At 35.4% G+C, this 20,683-nt stretch overlaps 1 protein-coding gene across 1 annotated transcript in view; it reads right to left on the bottom strand.

Annotated features, from left to right (window-relative positions):
• MAN1A1 (mannosidase alpha class 1A member 1) overlaps nucleotides 1-20,378 on the bottom strand; it is a 692,509-nt gene extending 672,131 nt beyond the window's left edge. Inside the window, exon 1 of the mRNA XM_053710788.1 lies at nucleotides 19,327-20,378. Within this exon, the coding sequence (XP_053566763.1) occupies nucleotides 19,327-19,893 (567 nt within the window). The 5' untranslated portion in view covers nucleotides 19,894-20,378. The remainder of the gene's footprint in view (nucleotides 1-19,326) is intronic.
• Nucleotides 20,379-20,683: the final 305 nt, after the last annotated feature.

Raw genomic sequence — 20,683 nt, 5'->3', positions numbered from 1 at the left:
TACAATTGCATGCTCTAATTTACTCATATTTTTATTTGTTCTCTTACTTTATCTGAAAAAGCAGAAATGTAAGGTTACAAGCGGAGCCATTTTTGGTTCAGCACCTGAAGCGCTACCCATGTGCTGAACCAAAAATGGGCCGGCTCTTAAAGGGACATAATACTCATGCTAAATCACTTGAAACTGATGCAGCATAACTGTAAAAAGCTGATAAGAAAATATCATCTGAGCATCTCCAAGGCAGAACAGAGTGATCTGAGATGTCATCGCAGAAAATGCAGCATGTCTGCGGAAAGAACAGGAACTGTTAGCAATTTTAACTTCTCAGTGCTGCTCCACATTAGGTTGTTCTTTTTAAACAGAGCTGTTCTCTGGCTGCATTGTATAAGTTTTCCTTAACACAGTGCATCCAGAGCAAAGTGCTGTTTGAAGACGACAGTCAAATATGCAGTAGTGCTACAAAGCAGCAGTGCATAGATTGTTGTCTGGCTCTGAGATTTTTGCAAGCTCGTTCCCTAGCTTTTCACAGTCTGCAAAGCTGTTTTCCTCTGAATGTAAGATGTTCGTATGAGCAATGCACCTTTTTTATTACTACATTTCTATTTTAGACTAAGAGAAAAGAAAACAAATTAATTCAAGAGACACTTTACAATTACTTTTTTTTGTCGGCAGCTAATTTGCAATGCAATTTTCAACTACTGCACTAGATTATACAACTTTAAATATTGCTTTATTCTCCAGTTAACCAACACATTGCAATTGATCTGGTTCTTTAGTGTAACTGACAAATTTACAATTTTATTTTATTTAAAAATGACCTGCAGAAAAATTTTCACTAAAAAAAAAATCTCATCGCAGAAAGTAAAAAAAAATTCTGTCTCCGGGCTGAGCATCTCTATGTAAAAAAGTAAGATATTTTACCTAACAATTTCCTCAGCTCAGCAGAGAAGGTTCTGTGTAAAAAAATTATACTTCAGCTGCAGGTAAAAAAATAAAAACATGAAGAAATGAACAGTGCTGAGGTCATGAACTATTTTACTGTGATCTCATGAGATTTCATATTAAACTTCCATAAATTGAATAGGGAAATAAGATGAGTGTGCACGTAAGCTCACTCCCTTAGCTGTTCCGGGACAGACATACTGATCTGCCGCATCGAAGTCCTTTACAATGGGATGTGGCTACTGAGGATCTTTTGAGGTAAAATATATTTCTTTTTTACATAGAGATGTTCAGGTGATATTTTCTAGTCAGCTTTTTACAGCTATACTGCATCACTTTCAAGTGTTTCAACATTTGGGTATCATGGCCCTTTAAGCTTAGATTCCTGCTTTTTTAAATAAAGCAAGAGAACAAAGAAAATTAGAAAACGTTTGCTTAAAATTGCTTGCTATATCTGAATCATTAAAGAAAAAAAATTGGGTTTAGCATTCCTTTAAAGGGACAGTCTGTGTGAAAATGTTCATTGCTTAATAAAATAGATAATCCTTTATTACCTATTCCCCAGTTTTGCATAACTAACACTTTTTACCTCTGTGATTACCTTGTATCTAAGCCTCTGCAGACTGTCCCCTTATCTCAGTGCTTTTGACAGACATGCATTTTAGCCAATCAATGCTGACTCCTAAATGACTCCACTGGAGTAAGCATAATGTGATATTTATCTATATGCCAACTAGAACTGTCTAACTGAAAAACTGTCAAAATGCACTGAGATAAAAGACGTTTAACAGTTTAGAAATCAGTTTGAGCATACTTAGGTTTAGCATTCCCTATCTGAATCATGAAAGTTTAATTTTGACTAAGAGATCCTGGAAGTCGAGTGCACTAAGCCTCCTGTTAACGCAGCCGGGGCTCTTGCAAAAAAGAGGATGAGGTTAGCACGCTCTCCAGAGCAAATGCACAATTCTCCCTAAAATCTTAGAAATAAAAACATTATCGTTATTGATGGGAAGATGTATTAATCATTCAGTCAGATTACTCTACAAAAATTAGGACTTAGCATTTCTTGATCCACTCAATATGAAAAATATTGATCCTCTCTAATATGACATTTGAAGTCCCTGTGGGGTGCAGCTAAAATTCTTAAAGAACCAGTAAATACATAAAGGCACAATAATCAAATGCATAATAAAGAGACACTGCAATAACACTATAAAATCTCAAATGTTACTCTGACAAATTTCAAAATTTCCTTAAAATGTCCCAGCCTCCTGTTTCATGTGACAACCATCAGCAAATCCCACTCATATGTCTACACTGGAAACTCTTGCACATGCTCAGAAGGACCTGGTACCTCAAAAAGTGTGAGCATAAAAGCAAGATTGTATGTTTTTTCTGAATCATGTACGTTTAGTTTTGAGTTTCATGCCATTCCAATCTTTTATATTGGCACAGAAGATTAACCTTTGTTTAAAAGAAAAAAACAAAGAAAGAATGTTTCTCATGAAGAGAGCGAGCAAGATTATTTAAATTGATCTTTCATAAGTTAGAGCACACAATTTTAAGCAACTTTCTACTTTACTTCTATTATCAATTTTTCTTCTCTCTCATGTTATCTTTACTTGAAAAAGCAGGAATGTAAGCTTAAAGGGCCACTGTAAGTAAATATTTTCTATGCCTGTTACTAACTACCCCAAATACGCTTTTTATCAATAGCATTTCATTAACATATCTCTACCGTATATCAGAAATCTTGTCTGCAAATTTAATTGTTTTCCAAACCCACTCCGTGGGTATCCTTTGCTCTGTACCAATCCGTTTACAATACCTAGGTTTCAAAATGGCGCTTTAAACACAAAGTTATTGGTTTAAGTATTTTGAACATGCAGTGCTGAAAATAGTGGGCAGGATAACGTGACATCATCGGCAAATAAAAGATATAACTTTTAGAACGTTATGAAACTTCGTTTTGGAGAAAATATAGGTCAGTAGGTTTTAATTAATGTTTATTAACTTTAATATGTTAGTTGTTTAGCTTAAAAATTATAACAGAAAGTAATCCTTTAAGAGCCGGACCATTTTTGGTTCAGCCCCTAGGTAGCGCTTGCTTATTAGTGGCTAAATGTAGCAAACCAATCAGCAAGCTCTACCCAGGTGCTGAACCAAAAATGGTCCGGCTTCTAACTTTACATTCCTGCTTTTTCAAATAAAGATAGCAAGAGAACAAAGAAAAATTGATAATAGGAGTAAATTAGAAAGTTGCTTAAAATTGTATGTTCTATCTGAATCATGGAAAAAATGTGGGTTTAGTTTTCCTTTAACATGATTATTTTAGTTCTTAAAATAATTTTGACAATTTATAAGATAGAAAGAACATCTCTTATTGTAAAAAGAGATGTAGCGCACAAAGTTTTAGCCAACATTATAAAGTAAAACTTGCTATTTTTTACAAACTGGTTGTAGTGACTTAGAACTACAAAATAAACCAATGCACAATATGCATTACTTATCAGCATCAGTATATTCCTCCCATGTCAGTTTCAGAGAGTCATAATCTTGTAGTTGACCATGCAGCATTTTTCCAATTAAACGGAAGTGTGCACTTGAGATATCCAATTTGCTACAGAGGGGATTCTGCCCCCCCCCGGACAGTAATTTGGGGGTGATAGTGTATTCATGAAACAGGGAGATAAAGGGATAATGCTTGATGTGTTTCTTTAATATCATTAAAGAGACATGAAAGTCAAAATTAAACTTCCGTGGGTCAGATAAAGCAAACCATTTCAAGAGACTTAGATTACTTCTAGTATCATTTACTTTGTACTCTTTGTATCTTTTTTTGAAAAGCAACACAGATATGCCTATTACCACTGTCTCACAGGATGAGTTCTGCTAGCTCCCAGTAGTGCATTACTGCACAGGAGATTACTTTAATTATGTGTTTAACCCTTTGCTAAGGACCAATACAGCTAGAAGCATGCAACAGTGCAAAAATAAAATGCTCTTAACATGCAGTATCTTCTTTGTACACATAAGTGTCTCTTTAAAAAGGGACTTGAACCCCAATTTTTTTCTATCATGATTTATAAAGAGCATGCAATTTTAAACAACTTTCCAATTTACTTCTGTTATCTAATTTGCTTCATTCTCTTGATTTCCTTTGTTGAAAAGCATATCTAAATAGGATCAGTAGATTCTGATAGGTGGCTGCATATAGATGCCCTGTGGCTCTCCTATATGGATTGTTATTTCTTCAAAAAGAATATCTAAAGTATGAAGCAAAATAAATAGAAGCAAATTGGAATATTTAAAAATAGTATTCTCTATCTGAATACTGAAAGAAAAATATTGGGTTTCATGTGCCTTTAAGCTAGAAAGGTTTGATGTGGGGGCACTCTCTCCATTTATGTGCCAATGTGTGTAACTCAGCACAGTTATAACAAAGTGACATTAGAGGTGATGGATGGTAGTTAGACAAATTTATAGCAGCATTTTTGATGGTTGTATCAAAAAGGTACAATGCTAGATTAAATTACCATAGAAAAAAAAACCTCAGCTCAATGTTTACACTGAATACAGAGAAGATCATTAAAGTGACAGTAAATCCTAGCGTTTGTGAAATGCTAGGATTTACCAGTGGAACAAATAAAGGGGACTTTCAGTCATGAAGTATAAAATACTTCATGCTGAAAAGTTCCTTTTTTTTTGTTTGTTTGAAGCACTCGCTGCACTGAATGACTCAGGAAGCCCACCGCAGAAAGCTATTTTACTGTGGTGATCTTACCCAATAGCGTGCTAGCTATCCAGCATGGCGCCAGCTGGCCCGCATGGCTATTGGCTAAGAGGTGGAAATGTAATCTCACAGAAAAATAGCTTTCTTCAGTGGGCTGTCTGAGGAGCTCAGTGCTGCGAACACTTCAAACAAATAAAGGAACTTTCAGCATGAAGTATTTTATATTTCATGACTTAAAGTCCCCTTTATTTGTTCCACTGGTAAATCCTAGCGTTTCACAAACACTAGGATTTAACATCACTTTAATAAACACTTTCCTTCACAATTCAGATTTTAAACAACTTTCCAACTTACTTCTATCATCTAAGTTGCTTTGATGTTGAGAATCATACCTAGATAGACTCAGGAACAGCAATTAAATTACTGGGAGCTAGCTGCTGATAGGCAGCCACACTCATGTCTCTTGTCATTGGCTCACATCATGTGTTTAGCTATGTCCCACTAGTGTATTGCTGCTCCTTGAACACAGAATACCAAGAGATAATAGAAGTAAATGTCAAAGTTGTATAAAATTAACTGCTCTCTGAATCATGAAATCAAATTTGGAGGTTTTATGTCCCTTTAAACAAAATGATGTGGGAGTATTTCATTGGTCATTCACACCCTTATATAAAGGCTTAATTAAAAGGGACAATCTACTCCAGAATTGTTATTGTTTAAAAAGATAGATAACCCCTTTATTACCCATTCCCCAGTTTTGCATAACCAACACAGTTATATTAATACACTTTTTACCTCTGTGATTACCTCGTATCTAAGCCCCTGCAGACTGTTCATTATTTCAGTTATTTTGACAGATTTGCATTTTAGCCAATCAGTACCCTCTCATGAGTAACTCCACGTGTGTAAGCACAATGTTATCTATATAGCACACACATTACCTAACACCCTTCTGTGAAAAACTGTCAAATGCATTCAGACAAGAGGCCACCTTCGAGAGCTTGGAAATTAGCATATGAGCCTACCTAGGTTTAGCTATCAACTAAGAATACCAAGAGAGAAAAAAAAGCAAATGTAATGATAAAAGTAAATTAGAAAGTTGTATAAAAATTGCATGCCCTATCTGAAAGATGAAAGTTTAATTTTGACTAGTCCATCCCTAAAAGTCAAACTGAAGAAACATCCCGATCAAAATTTAAATGCACCTAAATTAATTGCATCTTTGAATAGAAACATATTTCCAATATACATTTTGGCAAAAATGCTTTTAGTAAAAGCTATCACTTTTTAAGTGTTAATATTTTCTCTACACGTGCATGTCAAGCATAGCTAAATATTCTCTGTGCACTAGCATTTTAAATACTGCAGCTGCTCAAGAGTGCCAGTGGGGCTTGTATCGTGTCAGCAATGAACTAATTGAGTCATAAACAGATGGTACAAGCGCCTACAGTTATCTGAGCAAATGCGGTTTAAAATGTTGGTGCAGGGTGCATATTTAAATACACTCTTGAAACAGCTATAGCTTTTATTAGAAGCATTGTTGCTAATGCATGTATATATACTGCAAAAATGTTTCTATTCAAAACTGAAATGCAACCGTGTGAAGTTAAATTTAATGGGACATTCCAGCCAAAATTGGAATGGATTGGACAGCAGCATGAAATTAAAAAAAAATCCAATTTACTTCTAGTATCAATTTTGTTTAGTAGTATTGGTGTCTTGATAAGGAGTAATAATGTGTGAGGTCAGGAGTATACAAGTGTATTTGGCCATCTGGCAGCAGTTGCAACAAGGTTACACATAGTTGCAAACACTGCTGCCATAGAATGCCAACACACGTTCACCACTCCCAAACACCTATCAGTCTAGCTAGGTTACTAGGATACAAAGAGAATACAGCAAATTTGAAAGTTGGTTAAAATTGAATGCACTGTGAATCGTGAACACTTCAAAAGGGATATTCCAGTCAAACTTTAAATGCACATAGATTAATTACATCTTTGAATAGAAACACATTTGCAATATAAATATACTGGCAAAAATGCTTCTAGTAAAAGTTATCACTGTTTTAGTGTTTGCATTTTTCTCTGCATGTAACGCATAACAAGATATTCTCAGTGCACCAGCATTTTAAATGCTGCAGCTGCTCAGAGCCTCAGTGGGCCTTGTATTATATCAGCAATTAACAAATTGAGTCATTGACAGATAGTACAAGCACCATAGGCTCTGTTAACAAGTGTTGTGTTTAAAATGCTGGTGCACGATGCATACTTAAATACATGTTTGAAACAGCTATAGCTTTTATAAGAAGCATTTTTGCTAATACATATATATTACAAAAATGCTTCTATTCAAAACTGAAATGCTTCCAATGTAGATTCCAATTTTGGCTGGAATTTCCCTTTAATTTTGCCTTTAAGCATGGTATTGCAAATAATATGCATATAAAATGTATTTAAAAAAGGTACATTCAAGTAAAAAAAAATTGAGTGAGAGTATGCAATTTTAAACAACTTTATAATTTACTTCCATTAACAAAATGTGCAGTCTTTTTATATTTACACTTTGAGTCACCAGCTCCTACTGAGCATGTGCAAGTATTCATACATCCAAAGCACTCCAGCCAACAGAAGAAATATTTGTTTAAAAGACCTTTATTCTCATTAGTTGGGTCCAAAGGTTTACAGGAATAACGTGTCTAACACAGTGTTTTTCAACCAGTGTGCCACGGCAGACTGACAACAGTGCGGGGGTGTTTGAGAATGAATGTCAATATGTCATGTATAGTTTGTAGGAGGCATGGCAGCACAGTACTGTGTGTGTGTATATATATATATATATATATATATATATATATATATCCTGTATTAGGCTGTGTGATTTTGTAAAATTTTGGGATGATGGTGTGCCACAGGATTTTTTTAATGTAAAAAAAGTGTGCCACGGCAAAAAAAAAAGGTTGCAAATCACTGGTCTAACCTACAATAGGCTCTTAATCATGTACGATTTCTTCCGGTGGCTGGAGTGCTTTGGATGTATGACTATTTGGATTGACAAGATTTGGCAAATCTTACTCTGTACCCCACAAACAGGTGTGCTGTTATCCTTCCTCCTTGATTCCATGTGCAAGTATTCACAGAATATACATTTGTGATTGGTTGATGGCTGCCACATGAAAAAGGGGAAATGGAAATAGAGATAACTTAGAAATTTGTCAGAAAAAAAAAATAATCTAAAAAGGAGTTGAAGTTCAGACTAAGTGAAATTGCATTGTCTTTTTAACATGCAAATAGCATTTTGCTAGCAAAATTTGCAGGGTTTTCTCATTTGTGAATAGTCCAGGGATTTACCCACAGCAAAAAAAAAAATAAAAAAAATAAAAAAAATAAAAAAAAATGGTTGCACTGATCTAAAATATATTTTGGAAGCTTGTTAACAAAACATTTCCCTGCATCATCCCAGTATTTTTTTTTATTTGTTGTAAACAGAACATTCTTAAAAATGTATTAAAGAGTTTTGTTTTTTTATTAAACTGATGTTTATTTAATACCAAAAATGCAGTGGCATTTCTTATTAGCCCATGAGCAGTCAGTCCTTAAAGGGACAGTCTACACCAGAATTTTTATTGTTTTAAAAGATAGATAATCCCTTTATTACCCATTCCCCAATTTTGCATAACCAACCTAGTTATATTAATATACTTTTAACCTCTGTGATTATCTTGTATCTAAGCCTCTGCAAACTGCCCCCTTATTTCAGTTCTTTTGACAGACTTGCAGTTTAGCCAATCAGTGCCTGCTCCTAGATAACTTCACGTGCACGAGCACAGTGTTATCTATATGAAATATGTGAACTAACACCCTCTAGTGGTGAAAAACTGTTAAAACGCATTCTGAAAAGAGGTGGCCTTCAGGTCTAAGAAATTAGCATATGAACCTCCTAGTTTAAGCTTTCAACTAAGAATACCAAGAGAACAAAGCTAAATTGATGATAAAAGTAAATTGGAAAATTGTTTAAAATTACATGCCCTATCTGAATCATGAAAGTTTATTTTGGCCTAGACTGTCCCTTTAAGGCCCAGATGTGCAAGACATTTTATAAGCAAATGCCGAAGACGGCTGCTGGTAGCGGCATTCAGCTCTTTACAGAGACAAATTTATTTGTGTGAAAGTGCAACATACAAAAGATCTGAGTAAATCTAGATATTTGTGTGTTGCATTTTCACATAAATAAATTTGGATACGAAGAGACGCGAATGCTACTAACTGCAGCCATATTTATAATTTTGTTTATAAAACGAATTGCCGAATGCACATGCCTAGCTGAAACATCAGAAAAATGTAGATTACTGCACAGCAACTACTGAAATATTAGACTCTCTGTTCAAGAAAGGCAAAAGTTAGAAATTATTATTAATGAACATTTTAAAATACCCTTTCTAGCTGTACCAACAAGGACAAAATGGGACATGAAACCAAAATAAAGCTTTAAATTTTACAGATAGGAATCACATACCCTATTAGTCTTCTTCCAAACAGCCAAATTAGTTTTTATTAGAGACAAAACACAGTTTAATGTGTTGAATAAATCAATTATTTTTATTATTTTTTTTACAATAAAAAAATGAATGTGCATAGAGGCAGAAGAAATAAGCTTTGATCATTAACGAATCCAAAATAAATCTAATAGAACATTTTTAATTAAAAAATAGCTTATCAATATCTAGTTAAACACATAATGAAAAGAAAGTCGCCTAGTCAAGCCCGAAAGATGTGCGATCACAACTATATACAGAGTGTTGAATAGGTTTAAAACCGTCTGTACATTCTTAAATTTAAAGTCCCACAGAGCCACAAAGCCAAAAGAGGTACCGCCTCCTGCTACCTGCTTCTTGGCCAGCCACTTACAAACACTGGTAGAGAGCAGTGTCCTCATCCTAAGTGATACGCACAGGCCAGAGTCACCAGGAAGCAATAGCGGAGTCAGGGACATATAGAAGCTGAGCTGCAGCCGTCAGGTGACTGCTAGATGCTTCTCTCTTTGAGGATTCATCCAGGAGACAAAGGGGCTGGCCTGAGACTCTTACTTGTATATTAGGATACAAACACTAGAAAATAAGTGAAAACATGACTAGTGGAAGAACAGTGCAATGCTGGAAGTTCAGATGGATTCTCAAGTATATAATTAGTTTGGCAGTTGATAAGGAGAGCTATAAATCTGTTACCTGGCTGAAAGTATAAGTAATGTGTGATGGTAGCAAAATGTAATTACGTAATAAAACTACCATTACCCAGTAATACTTTAGTTAATGCAATTCTGCACAGCTCAATCATACACTGTATATCTAGCATCACAGTCTATTTGTGTCACAACTTGACTAGCCATATTTTTAAAATTATGTAAGAGGCTTTCTGAAATAATGCTGAATTTAAGACAAAACTGTATATGGTACTATTAATATGATTATTAGTAGTAATAATAATAAAATAAAACACACTAATTAAAGTTGTATTAAATAACCAGTACAAAATATTTTCTTAATAATGGTTTATTTTAAATAAAAGCACATATAAAATATTATGGATAAAAAAAGGCCTAAAGCAAAATTGTGAGTGTCTACAGCAACACAAAAACTATATATATATATATATATATATATATATATATATATATATATATATATATATATATATATATATATATATATATATATATATATATATATATATATATATATATATATATATATATATATATATATATATATATATTAATATTAGTCTCCAGGGTTTTCAACTAACCTCTGCACTATAATATAATAATAATAATAATAAACTTAAAAGAAAAATACAGACCAAATAAAATAACACAATCCAAAATTGCATATTAAACTAAATAAATGTTGGGGGGAAAAAATAATAAGTATCTAATAATATACAAATGAAATTATTTCTGCAATGCCCCATTGATGCGGTACAATTTGTATTTACTAAACAAAACCAAGGATATGCAAAGAATGAGAAAAATATTTCTAAATGTTTTGATTAACATTCCACTCTATTGTATATTTAAATGAATGCTAAAGCAGAAATGCATTATATAAATACCAACCTGTTTAAAAGGAACACATTTGGGTAGGGCCATAAAGCTATTTACTGAGCATACCTTTGCCCTTTGTTCAAACATTCATTCCAGTCAGCTGTAGAAGTGTTTTTTTTTTTTTTAAACTGACAGTGTCAGGACAAAAACCTGAGATTCTAGAGAGAAAGAAAAATAAAATCCCTGTTGAAGCTTAAAGGGACAGTATACACCAATTTTCATATAACTGCATATAATAGACACTACTATAAAAAATATGTGATCTAGAAATCCAGTATAAAACGGTTTAAAAACTTACTTACAAGCTCCCAGTTTAGCACTTTTGAATAGGTTGACTGGAACACCCAGTTAAAGTAGACCCTCCCCTGCATATGAAAATACCATTTACACTAACAGGAGCATGCTGGAGTAGGTATAAATCAGTATGCTTCTAAAACTCTTGGGGCTTGGTTAGGAGTCTGAAAATCAGCACAATGTTATTTAAAAATAAGCAAAGCTATACATAAAAAAAAAAAATAGAAAAAAAAATTGAATATAAATGGATTATCTACAAAACATTTAAGCAGAAAAATCTAAATCTATAATGTCCCTTTAAATAATATTAGATGAAGGGGGTTAATCAATATAATTCTAAATTATATTCCACACAAAAGAAACATTGTATATACTGAAGACATACAAAAGAGCTATTGAAATTGAGACATATGTATGACATCTACGCAATTGCATGTCCTTGACACACCTTAGGCAGGTGACATAGTTGATATACAATACACTAAAGGAAATTATGTTCAAGATACAGAACAGATGACATTTAGTTTCTATTCATATGGTATTAACCTATTTATAGTCACAAATCCCATTCTTTACATGTAAAATAGACTTGTAAAATATTTTACATGTAAAATACACACATATATATAGAAGTATTTAAAAGGGACATAAAACAGGTTGAGATCGAGAGAGAAAAAAAAAAAAAGGAGATACAGATAAACAGGAGGGCACTCACGGGTCTTTCCAATGGTACAAATTGCCTTTATTCTTATAAATTAAATCATTTACAAGTCTACGTTTTGGCTGATACAGACAGCCTTTATCAAGACAATATACAATTTAAACATACAATATATTATTCCTAGGTGCTACAGACACTGTACACGTAGAATTCTTAAAGGGACATGAAACCCCATTTTTTTTTCTTCCCGATTCAGATAGAGAATACAATTTTAAACAACTTTCTAATGTACTTCTATTATCTAATTTGTTTCATTCTCTTCTTCCTATTATATGTTGAAAGAACAGCAATGCACTAATGGTTTCTAACTGAATTCATAGGTGAGCCAATCACAGATAGAGATATATACAGCCACCAATCAACAGCTAGAACCTAGGTTATCTGCTGCTCATGAGCTTGCCTAGATAAATCTTTCAGCAAAGGATAACAAGAGAAGGAAGCAAAATAATTGAAGTAAATTGGAAAATTGTTTAAAATTGTATTCTCTATCTGATTAATGAAAGAAACAAATTTGGGTTTTATGTCCCTTTAAATAACAATTTCATAATCAATGCAAAACAAACCCCACCAAACCACAGTCAAAGGAACCCTTTAAAAACAATATATTGTCTTAATCTTTATTTATAAAATTAAAACGAAAAGTGTGAACTAATCCGTGCCATCTTATCCAACAGAGTTCAATCTATTTACAAATGTATTAAACCTAATGGTGTTAAAGCCGCAATCTCATCAGAACCACAAATAAACCTTTTGACACTAATCGTTATTATCAGATCCCACTGAAGATTGTTACAGATATGGGGATAACCTACAAACACATAACAAGCTGTATCAAATAATGCAACAGTGTTGCAAATTGCACACAAAAATAATGCTATCCAGCTTCGATAATGTGTACAAACTGGTTATAGCAATCCCTATCAGAAAGATCCATAAGAAACATACCAGAATTTAAACATCTCAGAAAATACATTAAACATTGTACTGCCAGTTTAGCAATATGGCTAGTTGAACTGTTCTGAAATAGCCGCTATGAGGCTTACATCATTATGCAACGTGTTCAAAGATAGGCCAACAGACTCAGGTGTGTGTGGCAAAAACTAACCAATGTAGGAACAGGGAGTGACTTTCCAGTTACGGTGCGTTAGCTGATCTATATGTATATTATGCTGCAGGGGTTAAACAATACTATGGTAACTCTAAAGGGACCCATCAAATAAAAGGCTAATCCATGACCAGAAACGCGCATAATGACACTAGTTGTTACACATATAGAATGGGAACCCTGCACATCGGGCAGAAGTCCTTACAGGGAAGGTTTACACCCATATTAAACTACATAAGAGCGGTCCCTAGGGACTAAACGATTTGACAAAATGTATATTATTCAGGTTAGTAGCGTATGACACACGTTAATAATAAAACAAGGATAGACCTAATTGGGTATTAAAAAAGAGGCACGCCGGATACATAGACTTTGCACGATGTGCCCCAAAGGTCTTAATACCCAATTTACTGTAAGTGAACATTTTCCAGTAAAGTGTTCTGATAGCATGGTATACTGAAAAGGTCAAAAGAAACTGCCCAGACATTAAACCGCTATTCTGAAACAGAATGATCTAAAACCTGTAACCTATAATTTAGCAAGTATGCATTCTCGTCATAGTCTGCTTTTGAACAGCTTTATAATGCAGAACTTTACTGACATGGAGAGTTAAAGAGATATGAAACCCAAACATTTTCTGATTCAGATAGAGCATACAATAAAAAAAAAAACAGTTTCCAATTTATTTCTATTATCAAATTTGCTTCATTGCCGTGGTATTCTGTGCTGAAGATAGAACTAGGTGGTGTCTGGGGCACTGCATGACAGGAAATAGGGCTGCCATAAAGCGCTCTTGCAAATGGATAGCATTAAAAACTGCTGCCATTTAGTGCTCCACACAAGTGCATTCTCCTGAGCTTACATCCCCGGCTTTTCAACAAAAAAATATCAAGGGAACAAGGACGTTTTTTTATAAAATAATTAAATTAGAACGTTGTTTAGAATTGCATGCTCTATATGAATCATGAACGAAAAGGTTTGGGTTTCATGTGCCTTTAAGTATGGGAAGGAAAAATAAATGTATGCTGCATATTTAAAAAAAATTGTCAGTATCATTAAAAAATATTTATTCTTGTAGCTCAGCATCAGACTAACGTGATCAATCCCACCATTGTACGGGGCCAATCACAGTATCAACATTTCAAAACTTGATTATTATTTTCTTTTAAGCACAAATATTAAAAAAAGGAAGTTAAATATGAAATCAACAATTATTACAGATGGCCAAAGCTGATTATTCAATATAAAAATCTCTTCAGCATGATGAACAACGGGATGTAAAAATATTAGACTGCTGAAAACATTTAATTTTGTGGTTTAAACTTAGGTATTTTAAAGGGACATTAAACACTTTGAGATGGTAATATAAAATGATAAATTGTATATAATAAAACAACTCTGCACTATACTTTCATTATTTATTTTGTCCTCTTTGCCTGTAATCCCATTCTGAAATTGTGAGATTTTCAGTTCCTGTTAGAAATGGAAGTGCAGAACACTGTTAAATCCAGCACAACCATTGGCTGCACACTCTAGTGACCTATGTATAACTGACCCTAATTGGCCACAGCAGAGAAGGTAACACAAGTTACAACATGGCAGCTCCCAGTGTTTTATAGACACTAAAACTTTACACTTATTTTGTCACTTATTAAACAACTAATGAAACTTTAAAAAATACATCTACATGTTACTCATGGACTAATCTTTTCTTTCAATGCATCATTCTATCTAGCATGTATTTAGTGTTTAATGTCCCTTTAAGGGCAATATTTATGACAAGGCAAATGCCTCCATCAGTTTCAGTCTTTTGAGCCTGCAACTGATATTTATGAAGCAGTGGCTTAAACTGCTGCTTTATAAACTCTCCGCCAAAAATTGGCTGGCTCCTTACCTTAGATGCCTTCTTTTTGAAACAAAGATAGCAAGAGAACAAAGAAAAAATGATAATAGGAGTAAATTGGAAAGTTGCTTAAAATTGCATGCTCTATATGAATCACGAAAGAATTTTTTTTTAGGTCCAGTGTCCCTTTAGGGGTGTTCAAAAACTTGAATTCAATGAACTTCTGTTTCAAACTCTGTATTGTTTGTTAAAGGGACACTTTTCTTTCGTGATTCAGATAGAGCATGCAATTTTAAGCAACTTTTTAATTTACTTCTATTATCAAATGTTCTTCATTCTCTTGGTATCTTTATTTGAAAAGCAAGAAAGTTTAGATGCCGGCCCATTTTTGGTGAACAACCTGGGTTGTTTTTGCCGATTGGTGGATAAATTGACCCACCAATAAACAAGTGCTGTCCATGGTTCTCAACCAAAAATTGGCTGGCTCCTTAGCTTTTCAAATAAAGATAGCAAGAGAACAAAGAAAAATTGATAATAGGAGTAAATTAGAAAGTTGCTTAAAATTGCATGCTCTACCTGAATCACGAAAGGAAAAAATTGGGTTCAGTGTCCCTTTAACAGTAATCAGTTTCAGATTTAGAAACAAGATGTTTGAATACAGGACGCCACCATAAAATAAATAACAGGATTAATAAATTAGTATTTATAAAACAAAACCCTCTTATATGTATCCAAAAAGTTGTATAAAAAAAAAAAAAAGTCACAAAAATCCCACAACTAACATATTTAAGAAAAGTATTAAACAGCTACGGATGGGGCAATATGATTTGACATTTTTGCATAAAAGTCAAGTTATTTGTGCAATACTCAAAAATAAACCATTATAGGGCTAAAACTGTGACTGCTTAAGAAAAAAACATATGATGTCCTAAAACCCTTTTAATAGAGATAGAGATAATGGTATGTAGATCCCTAAGATCCACTGGCACACATTTATATATGTAAGGCAGGGGGTCAACAAATGAATGAGAAGTGTGGTAATTAAAATGAAAATTGAGGAGCCACATACACAAAATTTTAGGCACTTTTTTGGTTTGCTTTAATATTTTGTTATTTTTATAAAAGGTAATAACTGATAATGTAGAATAAATGGGAGCCAGGAGCAATGGTTCTTTGTCTCTGTGGATTTGGCAAGCCTTACTGTAATATAATTAACATATTGATTTCAAAGCTTAAAATAAATAAATGCAACCGAGTTGTGTCTCATTATGTTTATGGTATAGACAGTGCAGAGTATTAAAGTGGCATTGTACTAAAAATGTTTATATAAAAGATCAGGAGTTAAAAAGGTACAGTAAAGTCAAATTTAAACCTTCATGATACAGACAAAGCATGTAATTTTAAAGAACTTTCCAGTTTACTTGCTATGTTCTTTTTGTATTGTTCTATGCAAAGCATGCCTTGCTTGGTAAGTCTAGGAGCAAAAATACACTACTGGGAGTTAGCTGCTGATTGGTGGCTGCAAATATGTCTCTTGTCATTGGCTCACCCAATGTGTTCAGCTAGCTCCTAATAGTGCATTGCTGCTCCATCAACAAAGGATATCAAGTGAATTAGGTGAATGTAATAATTGAAGATTTTTTTTTGGGGGGGGTCATGATCCCTTTAAGCATGTCACAAATGTTTGCATGAAACATAGTTAGGTAAAGGTTGTGTAAATTTAAAGTGAAACTAGCAGGAAGTGTATCACTGCATTCAACAGTGTCACATGACTCCACAGGTCACTGGTTGGTAGGGACAACTCACAAAGGAAAAAAAAAATGTTTTTTCAATACAGGGACATTTTTTAGATCACAAACACATAAAACATTTCCTTTTTAGATAGAATATGAAACTTTTGTTTTGAGTATCAGGTCTCTAAGGCTTGCAAATAAACTTATGTACTAACTAGCACATGCTGAAAATCAAATATTGCTCATTGTTAAAAAGATTCTAAATTTAGCACGAGAAAAGGAAGTGCTCAGGGGAAAACAAAAAGATTTTTATCTAGATCCTCCTGTATGTGTTTGTAAAATGTTGTCTAGTCTCTTACAAGTTAGATATCATTGTTTTATGTACATGCATTGTACCCATGGACAGCGCTGCAGAATATGTTGGCGCTTCATGAATAAAGTATAATAATAAATAATAATAGTTAAAGTAGTTACAATACAAAATGCTGGCCAGTGCACAGGTAAAACAAGTTAAACTGGTTGGACCAAATAAAGGAGCATTTAATCTTGTCAGTATGCGTGTTCCTACTGACATATATAAACAGACAAACTACTAGTATACAAAGTATAGCAATTAAGCTTTATAATTTGTGACATGTCAGCTTTCTAACTACATTATTAGTCAGTTACTAGTGGAAGAGCACTGCAATGTGCTTGTTGGTTATTTATGTAGTTTACAAACTGAACCTCTATGATACTGTTTAATGGGTAATGATGCTTTTTAAAAAAATATATATATATATATATATATATATCTCTATCTATCTATATCTATATATATATATATATATATATATATATATATCTATATATATATATATATATATATATATATATATATATATATATATATATATATATATATATATATATATATATATATATATATATATATCAAAAACGTCATCGATACTAATAAATCAACAAACCAATGTATGCTGCATACTCATTTCAATTAAGAATATTGCATTTTCAGGAGTGGAAGTGCTAGGACTGGCTTCCGCCTTCCACAAACAGATGTGCTGGATGAGATAAACCGTGAGCAAAGGAATCTCACTAAAGGTCTACGGTTTCCATGCGACCCTAACAGTGGAGCTGAGCCCTCAGCACAGGAAACACACAGAGCATAACACATACTTCCCGTTACAGAAGGGCTGATCAACAGGCGGATCCCATCTTGTGGTCTGCTTAGCACAGCAGAAAAAAAAAAAAAACATAACAGCTCCCCCCTCTCGTCATATTAATCTCAGTGTCTGGTCAGCACAGGGTGATAATCCATTATGCCTAGCAGTATCTTGCTAAACTGGTAGTCAAGCAGTTAAAGGTAACTAATTACCCGAGGGCAACCTTTAACCCTGGAGTGTGGATAAAGCACTGTTTGAGGGTCAAAGATAATGATCTGAGATTGTTACAAAAGAATGCGGCTGCTGAATAACACACTGGACATCTAAAAGAAATTAATTCGGCACAGCCACTGTTCAGGAATCAAGAGTTGTATATAATTATAAAACTATACGTAGAACCCCCCAACCAAAACAAAAAACAACAAAAAAAAGCTAGAAAGGAAATACAAGAATAGTGACTCTCAGGAGTTTATCAGATGTGCTGCTGCTTCTCTATGCAAGAGTGTACAGCTAGGTCTTCTATATTCATTTTGAGCAAAAAAAATAAGCACTGCTCATATTTTTTTTTTTTTTTTACGATTACATTAATTAATATAAGCCAAGCTAGGACACCGCTACCCATACCAAAACATAGAATGATAGCTACGGTGACTAACAGAGAGTGACAGTTCACCACAAGGGCTACTAACACTAGCTGACTATATGTGAGCGACTGCAAACCGCTCGGTCCGCATTCTGCTGTCCCATCCCAGGAGAGTGAGATATATATATATATATATATTTTTTTTTTATATTATTTTTTATCTTCACATCTCTAAACTTCGTTCATTTTTAGGAGACAGTTGAAATATGCAAAAGCCAAGAGAAGCAAAATGACAGACCAGAATTACCTGACACAACACACTCCAAAAAAACAACACATACCCCATCAGTACTGACAGCACAAGTCAAGGACTATTGCTTACTAAGTCAGTGACACTGTACCTCTAGGACCATTGCTTACTAGATCAGTGACACTGTACCTCTAGGACCATTGCTTACAAAATCTAGGACCACTGCTTACTAGATCAGTGACACTGTACCTCTAGGACCATTGCTTACAAAATCTAGAACCACTGCTTACTAGATCAGTGACACTGTACCTCTAGGACCATTGCTTACAAAATCTAAGACCACTGCTTACTAGATCAGTGACACTGTACCTCTAGGACCATTGCTTACAAAATCTAGGACCACTGCTTACTAGATCAGTGACACTGTACCTCTAGGACCATTGCTTACAAAATCTAGGACCACTGCTTACTAGATCAGTGACACTGTACCTCTAGGACCATTGCTTACAAAATCTAGGACCACTGCTTACTAGATCAGTGACACAGTACCTCTAGGACCATTGCTTACAAAATCTAGGACCACTGCTTACTAGATCAGTGACACTGTACCTCTAGGACCATTGCTTACAAAATCTAGGACCACTGCTTACTAGATCAGTGACACAGTACCTCTAGGACCATTGCTTACAAAATCTAGGACCACTGCTTACTAGATCAGTGACACAGTACCTCTAGGATCACAAAATACTTTAAGTGACAGCTAGGGTGACCATATTGCTGCTTCACTGCTTTCTTCGTCTAATAATGACAGCACAAGTACTGTACCATCTCAGGTCGCTCTTTCCCAGACCAACACTCACCTCCTTGATTTTGTCCCTTTTTTCCTTCACTGCAGGGTCCTGTGGCTCTTTGCCAACCACACCAATTGGCTGCGTAAAAGTCCGACTAGGAAGCTTCTTCCCACCGGCAGTGACCCTGCCTTGTGCCATTCGTTCCTTATCCCTGAGAATGTCCCCCTGAATGTCCTCCACAGGCCGGTTCAGGGTGTCCTTCGCCTCCCGCAGAGCTCTCTCATGCTCTTCCCTAATACGCGCTAGGCGCCCCCCGTCCACAAACATATCCTCGTCCAGCCCGATCTGTGCCCTATGTGAAGGTGGTGGAGGAGGCTGCTGGAAAAACACTCCGCTCAGCAGTTTAGGGGAGTCAGGCAGGAAAAATATTGCCCCAAAGCAAAGAGTGATAAAGCCGCTAAACACCAGGAGTAGCACGAACTTCTCCGTTAGCCGAAACCCGGACAGCTTCCTCCCCGCGGGACCCAGCAGTAGCAACCCGGAGCCCGACACCCCGCCTCCAGGGGAGCCGCCTGCTCCTCCTCCGACCGACCCCAGCGGGGCGCTGCTGAATGGCAAGAGGCTGCCCCCTGGCATGGCACGGCTGCAACTTTATATCGCTGCGGATAGGACACCTGTGCGCTGGAAAACAAAACCTCACACTGGGCTCAGGTAATCACTAGGGTTTCGTCCAGGTGCACGATACAAGTGCCACACACTTGTGGATGAAGTCGGTTACTTGAATTGTGCCCTACACGGATAATAAAAAGTTATTCCACTGATCAGCCCAGGCTTAGGCTATCACAGTGATGCAAGTTTCCAGTCTCCCTGAGCTGCGTGTTCCCTGTTGTGATGACTTGTCCCGAGTCCACCAGCTTCCACTTCCCGGGCTGTTTGTCACAGAGTTTATCCGAGGGGGAGGAGCGAGGGAAGTCGAGAGTATAGGTGGGTGGACTGTGTGGGATTCCCCCTAGCCTGTTCTCAGTAAGAGAGGGAGGGGCGGAAAGTTACTCCCCCTTCCCCGGGGCGGGGTACTGTGTGTAGGTAAACGAACATCCCATACACATGCGATCCTCCGCCTGCTACTACTAGGCACTGACTGAGCCCCCAGGGCAGCAGCGGCTGACAGAAGCATAGCCACACCCACTGACATGCGGTCTACTCCCATCTTAGCCGCTGATTGGTCGCTTTGCTCCACCCTACTTGTTGTTTCATTGGCTACCTTTACGGTCCGTTAGATAAATACGATGAAACAAATCCCTATCTTCACATTGAATGATGGGCACACAATCCAGCCAATCAGTTCGTTTTATAAACCCATTCACATTCATACCTTGTATAACATCGCAAAGTCTATGATTTTACGATTTTGACGAACCTCTATTAC

This window comes from Bombina bombina, chromosome 4 (genome assembly GCF_027579735.1).
Source record: "Bombina bombina isolate aBomBom1 chromosome 4, aBomBom1.pri, whole genome shotgun sequence".
Taxonomy (NCBI): domain Eukaryota; kingdom Metazoa; phylum Chordata; class Amphibia; order Anura; family Bombinatoridae; genus Bombina; species Bombina bombina.
This window is presented reverse-complemented; position numbering and strand designations above follow the sequence as displayed.